Raw genomic sequence first — 11,142 nt, forward strand, 5'->3', positions numbered from 1 at the left:
AAGCATTACTGTCTATACACCCCACTGTCTACATGGGTTACAAATATTCCAAGCGGACACTGTCTAAGCACTACTACATACGTTTAATTTATTACACATTGTCGGTATGACGGATTTCCTAACCTCCTTAGCCGTCAACTTTAACGCTAAATATCTCGGTTCGCGAGGCAGAGCGACATTTTTTTCTGCCAGATTCTTTCGTTTCATGCAAAAACGCGTCGAATGAGCCTAATTTTATCGAAATCGGAGGTGAGGGAGGTATTCTGAATAATTACCAAAGAAAATCATCCAATCGTATTTTACGTTTGTCTTTATAACAGAAATGTGATTGGATAACTTTCTTTATGCATATGGTTATGTGGCTATGCAAGTTTGTGAGGAATGGCCCTAAGGATGCTGTCACATGCGGCGTAACCTACGTAAGCGTAACCTGCGTATTCTAGTAATTTACTAGAATACGTTATTTTTTATTTACTAGAAAACGCCATTCTGAAGGCCCGTCTACAATACACGGAGTAAGAAGCAAGAGAGTAAGAAATTGACCAATCACAGTCGAATGTGAGAAGAATAATCGACTGTGATTGGTCAATTTCTTACTCTTACAACCTAATCCATTACTGCTACTGTCATTGTAGACCACGCATAAAGGCCCGTCTACAATACACGGAGTAAGAAGTAAGAGTAAGAAATTGACCCATCACAGTCGAATGTGAGAAGAATAATCGACTGCAATTGGTCAATTTCTTACTCTTACTTCTTACTCTGTGTATTGTAGACGGGCCTTTAAGCGTGCTGTGTAAACGTAGTAAATAAGGCCGTAAACAACTAATTTGTGCCTTGTTATATCTGTGTGTAAAGTATTATTTTATCAGATCAACGAACTAAGAAAATCTCTTTTTTGACACATAAATGCGTACTGTGCATACTCTCCAATCTCCATTGATTAAAGCAAGAGATTCCTAACCTTTAAGTTGACTGAAGTATCTCCAGCACACATTGCTTTTCCCAAGATTTCCAAATTACTTAACTCGGGCCTAAAATGATGAAAAAAATTGTCATTGCAATAACTTCTGGAGTTATCGTGTCAGAAATAATGTGGCAGTTGTACAAGAAACATAAATATTCTCGGAAGAAAGTGATCGATTCTTCCAATTGCAATGGTTCTGTAAAGCAGCTTTGCAAAAATACAGAAGGAAAAATCTTCGAAGTCATGTTTTTTTCGAAAGACTGTTCTTTATGTCGACCACATTTGAATTGTATGACACCATGTGCAAAGCTGAATTGTCCAATAAGACATTTACGGTAACTTTTTCAATGTGATATAAAGGCAAAATAAAATTATTTATTTCATCTTTCTCATTGCTTGCAACTGTATAAAATATATCTGATGTATTTGCAGGAAGATTATGTATTATTTGGATTCAGCAATTCATACTTTGGACATATGTTTATATTTCTTTACATTTTCGGAGTTGGCAGAGGCAGTTATAAGGGCCAAAAACAGAAATGTTGTCGTAAGGATCATATTGGAAGATTCCATGACACATAGTGATCGAAGTCAATTAATGAACTTTTACAAAGAAGGTTTGTGACAAGTATTCTCTCTCTCTCTCTGAAACATATATTATATGGATAATTTAGTTAGAAACAAATATATGAAGAATTTAGTTACAACACATAATCTTATATTAAATTTATATAATGTGTGCCAACTTAGTAATCAACCTAGTTGACATTATTTTGCTTTGCAGGCATTAAACCAGTATTCAAACAATTAGACTTCTTGGTGCATCATAAATTTGTTATTATTGACAATAACATTTTGTTAACAGGCAGCATAAACTGGACTAAATCAGCATTTTTTGGAAATTTTGAAAATGTTTTAGTGACTAACGAATCAGCAATAGTTAAGCCATTCGTACACGAATTTGAAAGGATATTGACGATGCTCACTGCTATAGAAACTAATTCTGAAAATTTAATTACACATTAACAATTTATTTTAAACGTTTTTACTTACAATAAGTAAAGAACATAGACATTTGTTTAATGCTTTTATTTTTTAATAGATTCAGACCAAGATTCTTGGACTGCAATATGCTAACTTGTTTAAAACAAGTTATAAGAAAGTATTTCATAATGAAATTTAATTTTTATTAAGATTAATTTAAGATAAAAGATTATGTAACTTATCTACATTTAATTTTGTATGCTAAACTCTTTATAAAAGTACAAAGAGATGGATGAAGTTTCCTCATGTGTAGATTTTACATGAAATTATTTTCTCTGAAGTTCTAATGTGACAACACAGATATTTTATCTATATTTAATTTTGTATGCTGAACTCTTCATAAAAGTATAAAGAGTCGGATGAAGTTTCCTCATGTGTAGATTTTACATGAAATCATTTTCTTTGAAGTTCTAATATGACAACACAGATATTTTATCTATATGTGTGCATAAATATAACATTTCATTTGATATATTTACACATTTTCTTTTTAACATTGCCTCAGTTTGTCTTGTACGTGTATCATGTATTTCTGTTTCGAAATAATTGATATAACTATGAGATACTATAGGATTTAATTCTCTAATTGGATGAATCTTTGTGTTTTGGTGGATTAAATTTGATGCAATAATACATACGGCGTGGGTGTACCAAAGGGAGTTGCCATGACGATTCTGACGTCATTGTGGTACTGTCTTGGTATTAAGGATAGCCTTTGTTTTCGCACAAATGAAGCTGCGGTCGTGATGCATATTGATTTTCTTTAACCGGGAACAGTCATGGTCTTCGGAGTTCATGGTCGCATATAAAGAGATCTGAAAGAGAAATTCAATTATAGATGTGCGTCATTTAATATAACGTGTTTAATGAAAGGTTATTGTTTTATTTTATTTTAGTTAGCCTGTGATATTTAAAAAGAGAACGCGGCAAGATTCATTTTATGATGTTTAGTACATACACAAATTTTTTTCGTACTCTTAGTTATTATTAAATAAATTCAGTGTAAACTGTGCATGTAATTAATTACATTTTTAATATTTCTATAAGAAAACGGATGCAACAATTAAAAAAAATTTATTCTTCCGATCTTATTATTTTTTCTCTTGATTAATTTAATGCTAAAGAAATTTGTATTAGGATAGAGATAAGTAAAGATTTGCAAAAAAATTTGTAAAAAATTTGAATTTTATCAAATAAATATATTTTTTTAAATATATATGTATTTCTTATTATAGAAAGACAACGACAGAAAAAAAATAGATATTGTAGCATGATTTATAAGTTAGATGTGGACAATTCCTTATCATAATCTAAGTAAAAATGAATTTTTTACGGAAAAAAATAAAGAAACGAGATGGATAATATTTATCCGCAAAATTAATAATCAGATAACATAAATCTAAAATAGAGATAAAAAATAAGCTTCGTCTTTCAGAGAAAAATTTAAAATGTACGACAATTTCGTGTATATATTATCGTATCATGTGTGTTAGTCTATAAAATCTCGTATGTACTTAAAATTTCCAAAACGTATATATTATTATAGATGTCCGTTCAGTAATTTAAATTTTAGACTTGCAAATTTGTTCATAACTTTATAGAAAAAGTTTAATAAAACATTATTATTAATAATTTTAAATTATCCGAATATTCGAATATTTGTAATATTTGGCAACTAGAGTCACTAGATTTCTAAAGTATCGCAATTGATTTCAGAAATAGCGCGTCAAAATGGCCGAAATGTACATAATACACGATTTCAGGCATGGTGGTGCATTTTTTAAACTGGACTCTTACATGTCCCTTCATGCACTTTCATGCACTAAACTTCTACAACAAATAAACCCGTATTAAACTAAATAATACATAAATTAAGCATTCATACATATTTTTTTGGTCATAAATAAACTAATGACAATTAAAAAATATTTATTTACGTACGTGACAGTTTTATTTTACCAAATAAAGTACGTATATTCAAATGCATAAATTTGAAATGGCCGCGTTTCGCGTCAAAATGGCTGCGTTCAGCAGATTCAGCAATTTTGCAACCGTTTTATGATTCGTCGCGCTGATTGGATTATACTTTTAGATTTAAAGGAATAGTCCTATTTCAGCGAGGAATCATAAAACGGTTGCAAAAAACTGTTGAGTCTGCTGAACGCAGCCAATGAATGCGAGTTTGCGGTACTTTAGACATCTAAGGTTTGTTCGCGTCGCATACTCCAACATGCTTCAACATGTTCCTACCAGAGCTCCTACTCACTCTACGAGCGCGTTTGAGTGAGTAGGAGGAAATAGGAGTATGCTGGAGCATGCGACGCGAACAAACCTCTAGTGACTTTATTGGCGACGCCGCGCCTGCGCCCGCGCCGTGCGCGCCTTTTCAGCCGCCATGACACTTTCGGTTACGCGTCACGTCGGTTTGGAAAGCGGAGCGCAAATAGTGTCGTAATGTTTCGCGAATTTTATCCGTCGATAATGCGTAATAAACGTGAGTTTTTATCAGCAGTACCGATTAAAGTGACGGACGTTTGCTGAAACGGGTTTGTTGCGGCGGATTTCGCCGTTCGTGGTCACAATTAACGTTTCGTCGCTACGCGAAATCAAGACCCCGATTCAAATTTCGGTAGGTATAGATTCCAATGACAGGGTACGCGAAAGTGATCCTTACAATCATGCGAGAAACTTGAAATGACAGGTACTTTTTATCAAGTATTTAGATCATCCCGATCATATCTAATGAAACATTCGTTCGTTACAGGTAAACAATATATGAGATCTCTGGCGGAAAAAATTTTCATGAAAAAGTACAGAAAATAGATTGATACAAGATCTTAGAAATTCTTAGTTTTTCATAGATATTCTTAGTAGTTAGGGACGTAGAGTGAGGTTTGTTTGTGTTAGAAATTGATGAAATTGAGAATAGATCAATTTTTCGTATGTTCGTAGAATGACATATTGTTTGTTTTAATAAGATATAAAAAAAGGTTCAGTAAAAATCGTAATTAGATGAACATCAGAATTAAGACATACGGAAAGGGTGAAGGATTTCTTAGATTTTTGAACAAGCAACGCTATTATACGTTCGCTATGAATATCTATGAAAAACTAAGAATTTCTAAGATCTTGTCTATGTAGTTTTTCGTAAAAATTTTTCCATTAGGGATATACAACAAATTACAGCTGTACGTCGATTCCCAGCAAATAAAATTTGACATCAAAATGGCGATAAATAATGTCATTTCTTCTTGGGTTATAGATAACAAATTTGTGATAGTTTCGTTAAATAAATTCTGTACGATTATAGCATCCATGGATGATATACCGCGTTGGCAATCAAGAAACACTAAACAGACCAACTATCTTATCTTGTGTCGAGATTTATGTTTACTCGTATGGTAACAAGTGAACGTTCAATAGTTTCGTCAAACGAATTCTGTGCTATCATTACTTGGGGTTTGTTCCAAGTAAATTTTTATCACTTTAAGAAATATACAAAAATCATTAAGTAATTTTTATATATATACTTAATATCTTTCACAAGTATTTATAACGTAGTTTATTTAAAAAAAAATGTATCAAAATGTTATAAGTCATTATGCTTAAATGATGTGTGTGTGTGCTTTTGTGGTTTTTCTAAGAAAAGAAATATGTAGAACATAAATTCTCTCAATTGTGCAGTACTAAGGGTTAGAATATGATGTGATTGAACAGTGATTGCAATAATTTTTTTATTAGCTGCGATGTTTATAATTATTCTGTAAATTAAAATTATGAAGTTAATGTTACTTTTATAATTGTATTGTGCATAATTAATTGGAATGTAAATAGTAATTGACAGTAATGACAATAATCTTTTCATTAGTTGTAATTACTGCTAGTAGTTATTCTGTAGATTAAAATCACGAAATCGATATAGTTATTTTTCATTTTTCACGTTTTTAAAATTCTGTACATGAGTTAATATGAATTATAATTAAAATACATTATATTTATGTGTAATAATCGAGAGTATTTATAGCTATAGTAATTGGTAGTAATTAGCACTGAATGTAATCATTTTCTGATTAGTCGCTATAATCGCTTGTAGAACAGAAGCGGAAAATCAATGTAATTAATGCTGTAATTACAGTTGTAATTAACGCGCTTATAATTGTAGAATAATATGGTTGTAGAAAGCACTTTATTTAATTAGAATATATAAGGTAATAAATGGCGCTGGTCACGATAACCTTTTTATTAACTGTAATCACTGCTTGTAATTGTTTCCTAAATTAAAAGGATGGAAGGAACTATCTTTTAACCGCTCGAGCACTACGAGTCTGATATAGAATTTATGTAAAATCTGGGACTATCTCGGACTATTGCGTACTATGGACTAACGTACTATGGACTAACCTAGCTGTGGCAGAGATAAATTCAAAGTTATGATTCCTCAGATATATTCTGAGCTAGTATTCTAGCCGCTCGCGATTATGCTGGAAGTAGACTTGAAGGAGTCTCCTTAAATTAATTGTGAGAATAGATATACATTTTTCATACTTTCAAATGGGATCCTTTGCAATAAAGTTTTGTCAAGTGTTCTAGTTTTATAAAGTCTAGTATGCTAGACTCAGTATCGTTTATTTGAATCCAGAAATTCTAGCGGCTTGAAAACCCTTTGCAGATCAAACACTTGTACTTTGTTCAGAATTTAGAGTTGTGGGGTTCCTGAGAGATTTACACGTAGATATAATAGATATGGTAATATAAAATATAATTGAAATTGCTGTAATTAATACTATGATCGCCATGATTGATAGAATAATTTATCTTACAGTACTTTTTTTACGAATTTTTATATTGCTGGGAATGACTTTTTAATTTATTAACAATAAATATGGTATAAAAAGAGAAAATATGGTATATAAAAGAATACGTATAATTAGTTTTAAAAAATATCAGGTAATCATTATGTTATGTTTATAGTGTAATCGTGAGAACATGGAATAATTTCACCCGCGCGAGATGAAGTACGGAAACTCCCGGTCAATTGTATGGAAACATCCGAGCATCCAATCACGCTTGTACTGCATTTGCGATACCTTAGAGGTCTTCAAGAATGACGACGGGATATTAGTGGAATCAACCTTCCGTGATCCAAGGCGACGTCAAGGTAGGAAAGTTTCCTTCTTTTTAGAAGCCATCTGTATTTGCGTGCGTTAAGGTATTATTAATGCGAAATATTTGAAAATTAAAGACGCTTATTATTTCTAACACTTTTATTTTATTATACAATATGTGACTAAAAAATTTAATTTTTTTAAAATACACAACTTTTGATTTGCTCTGTATATTAATATGCAGATATAAGATTTTGAAAAAAATATCTATATTGAGATCTCTATAAAAATAATATTAAAATTAATGCTTTTAGTTCGTTGTATAATTGATACAATTCTGATTCTGAATCCTAGAAAATTCTTGATACGTTTTAAAATAATTTTGATAACTAAATATAAAAAATAAAGATTTGCAGCCATACAAAGTCTATTTCTAGATTTGTAACTACCTATTTCATGTTTTACTTCTAAAATTGGTTATATCTTTATTTCAAATAAATCGTTTTAAACTTTAACAATTTTGGCATAAAAATTGTGTAGTATACTTTATTCACAGAATTCTAAAGAAAGTTGGATTTCTGAAAAAAATTTACTTTTAAAAAATTTGAAAATTTCCCTGCCAGAATTGAAAAATTATTATTGAACTTTATTATTTTTGAAGCTTTTTTATTTAGAGTAGTAAGAACTCCTGACAGAACTATTATAGTTTTTATATTATGGAAATGTGAAATTGGCATTTTATATGTATATCTCTTTTTTGGATTTACTTGTTATAAATCTTTTTAAAACATCAAGAACTTTAAAATTTTTTAAGGAAGAATAAAATTTCTATTAGTTGTATTAAAATTGTATGAAAATGAGGTACACCTTAATATTAATAATAATAATAATAATAAATTAGCAGATACTTGGTTTAGTGAGTTTTAAGTTTTAGGGCATTCATGATACTTTGCATGTACGCGATACGAATAAAGAATGGTTTTAGACCGATTTCGAAACTATATTGCAAATGAAATGGTATAAATCATGGAAACTGGCCGTTACGCGTCGAATGGGATGTACTTGCGGAATTTTCTCAGATTGGAAAATCAAATTGGCGTAATTGCGAGGACCATTATGCTTGCACGCTTATTATTCTTGACGCCTCGTTTCACAATCCTTATAAAGTTTCATTAATCTAATATTAGTTTCTACGCTTTGAAAGCGCGGAATTGTTTTCGCGAGTAAAGCCTCGAAAATACCCTTGCAACTGCGATTTATTCGATTGTTTATCAGCATCTCGTTTTTATTCGTTTCCTTCCCTTCGAGTGGACGATTTTAGAAGTCGAGTCGAGCCGTACTGTCGCCAAAAAGAGTTCGACGAGGGTGTAAATGCGAGTGTGTCGAAGCACTCTGAACACCTGCCAGGTGCCATAAAAAGTGCGATTCGTTGCTCGCGAAAAGCTATGATTTTCACATGAGAACATTTACAACGATGTTTACATAAAGTACGCAACGATATTACATAGTAATATTATTTGTATCAAGTCCAAAATGTTAAAATATAGATATATTATATGCAGATTTAATTCTTGATTATATTAAATATTTCTATTAATGGACCGAAAAGGAAATTTTTGCCATTTATTAGAAGAATATAATTAATTTATAAATTGTTCAAGCAAATTTGGATTATTACTCTTTAAAATTACCACCCATTGGACAATAACATAAAATAATTAAATTGAAAAAATAGAGAAAATTAACCTTAAATTATTGGAATTAATTAGAAAATTGGAATTCTTTCCCTCTATTCCGTATCGTAATAACACTTACACGGTTAGATAATATTATCATATTCCATGACACGCGAATATTTAATATCACGTGTAATTAGTCACGTTGAAACTTTACGGATATGCGTGTTCATGTGAAATTAATCCTTTGACAAGGGTTGATAATCCTGAAGTATCCGCACGCATACACGTCCGCTTACGATCTTAATTCTGTACCGTGTAGTTAGCCGTATTGATTGTCTATTTTTAGATACACTGACGGCAACCCTGCCGTCATCAAATATTAACCCTTGGCCCGAAATAGATCCACGCCCCGTCGGCTATACTTTATTATTCTGGAAAGAACAGCTGCTACTTATTATTTGGGGGAAAATTAAGAAAAAAGAAAGAAAAAGAAAAATTGGAGGCAATCGCAATGAGATATGATTCTTCTTGTTTTATTACATGTTATTGTGACATATCATAATTGAATTTATGATCATTTTTTATCCATAATCTATATTTTGCAATCAATATAAAAAGCTAATATTTTGGAAATATAACACATATAATTCGATTTTTGCGCAATTTCTTTATAGAACGAAATTTTATTAAGTATGAACAATTATATATATTATACAAATATATACTTTTTAGACTTACTCAAATAAGATGTCTAAAATTAAGGTACGTAACGTCTTAAAAATGTCATTAAGTCATTATCTTTTAGACAGGGTGTTAAAGGATGTCTTAATAACGTCTTTATATAAGCTTGTTTTATGGCCGGTATTTATTATCTATTCTTATTTTAAAGCTGTCTTAGGGTACGTTCGGGGAGCTCGCTACTAGCACTATCGAACGCTAACGCTGTTCGGAGAGCTCCCTACCAACGCTACGAACCATCTGTGACGTCATTGTTGGTAGCGTTTGCCGCTATAACTTGCGCTACCAACGCTTTTGTCTCCGAGGTAGTTCATGGGTAGCGTTCATGGAACTCACTATCACTATCGCGCTATTGGCTGTACGAACAGTGTTAGTAGCGTTTGCGTTGGTAGTGTTGACAGCGTCTCCCCGAACGTACCCTTAGTAATGTCTTAATACGGCTCTCTGATTGGCTTATGACATTTTAAGACAACCTCAAATAAGAATCGACTATGAATACCAGTCTATGTCTCGATTTTGGACGTCATATTCTGTCTAGATCTATTAAAATCAATATATATCTTTCAATATTATCAAATAATTTTAACACGCTTTGATCAATCTGATCATTTTTCCTTAGTATAATGTGTGTGTTGAAGGAAACTATCATTTATCTCTTCTCTTAATTTTTAAAATTGTGCATATGTTAAGTTACGATAATAGCTATATTATCGTAACTTAATTTTCAAATAAAAATTCTATTAGTTTGCTTGAAAATAATTAAATAATTATTTTGTCATCTTTTTTAGAAGCTAGTTTTACTTTATTTTAATCATTGTTTGAAAACATTAATATTTCTGTTAAAAATCAAAGAATTCCAAATCGGCCACAAAATTTATGATAATTAGAGATTGAAAAAATCCTTTTTAACATTTATCTCCTATAATAATCTAATTTATGAATCCGTTTGTACAAAATAGCGTGTACTTTAATATGCTTTTAACATTTACATTTTGTTAAAATTTATTAGCATTTATGATATGTATATATATATATATATATATAACAATATTTGCAGGAAAGATTTTCAGAAATTTGAAAATTATAAATGAAAATGTCACAAATGGAAAGCATAAATTCTAACTCGAAATATCGATTTCCATTTTCTAAATGCAACTTTACTGCACTAAAGTTATTAACAAGCGGAAATAGCGCTGATATTCTTAACTATTGGAAATCGTGTATGTGCGCGTCTGTGTTCAATACTCCGAAAATATCCTTTAAAACATGTATTTGTTCGGATTATCCTAGCTCACTCAGATTTAAAATCGGTTCGAGATTAAGAGTTGTAATAAAACCCAGACAATACCGTGTCCTCATTTTGGATATGTTGTCTGGGAAATAAATTTTGATTAGGGGATTGATTAATGACAAATTAAGGAAACATCAGTTTCTTCTTACATCCGAGAGGAGGTTTATCTGCAATGTGTACATGTGTCTGTCTAATAGCGAGCAGTGTCCCGCCAGTCTTACATGTTTCAACGCGCAATCGCGCGCATCCTCGCGTTCTCGTCCTTATCATCGTCGCATTTTTATATAGGTTGCATCCGCCCCGCTAAAGGCGCTTGAA

The 11,142-nt window shown here is 31.3% G+C and overlaps 1 protein-coding gene across 1 annotated transcript; it reads left to right on the forward strand.

The window, feature by feature from the left end:
* Window positions 1-810: 810 nt before the first annotated feature.
* Window positions 811-1,993, forward strand: zuc (Mitochondrial cardiolipin hydrolase zuc). Its single transcript, XM_018522171.1, has 3 exons — window positions 811-1,302; window positions 1,400-1,584; window positions 1,752-1,993. The coding sequence occupies exons 1-3, from the start codon at window positions 1,040-1,042 to the stop codon at window positions 1,991-1,993; spliced, it is 690 nt and encodes a 229-aa protein (XP_018377673.1). The 5' UTR covers window positions 811-1,039.
* Window positions 1,994-11,142: the final 9,149 nt, after the last annotated feature.

This window comes from Trachymyrmex cornetzi, unplaced genomic scaffold, assembly GCF_001594075.2.
Source record: "Trachymyrmex cornetzi isolate Tcor2-1 unplaced genomic scaffold, Tcor1.1 scaffold129, whole genome shotgun sequence".
NCBI classification, from domain to species: Eukaryota; Metazoa; Arthropoda; class Insecta; order Hymenoptera; family Formicidae; genus Trachymyrmex; species Trachymyrmex cornetzi.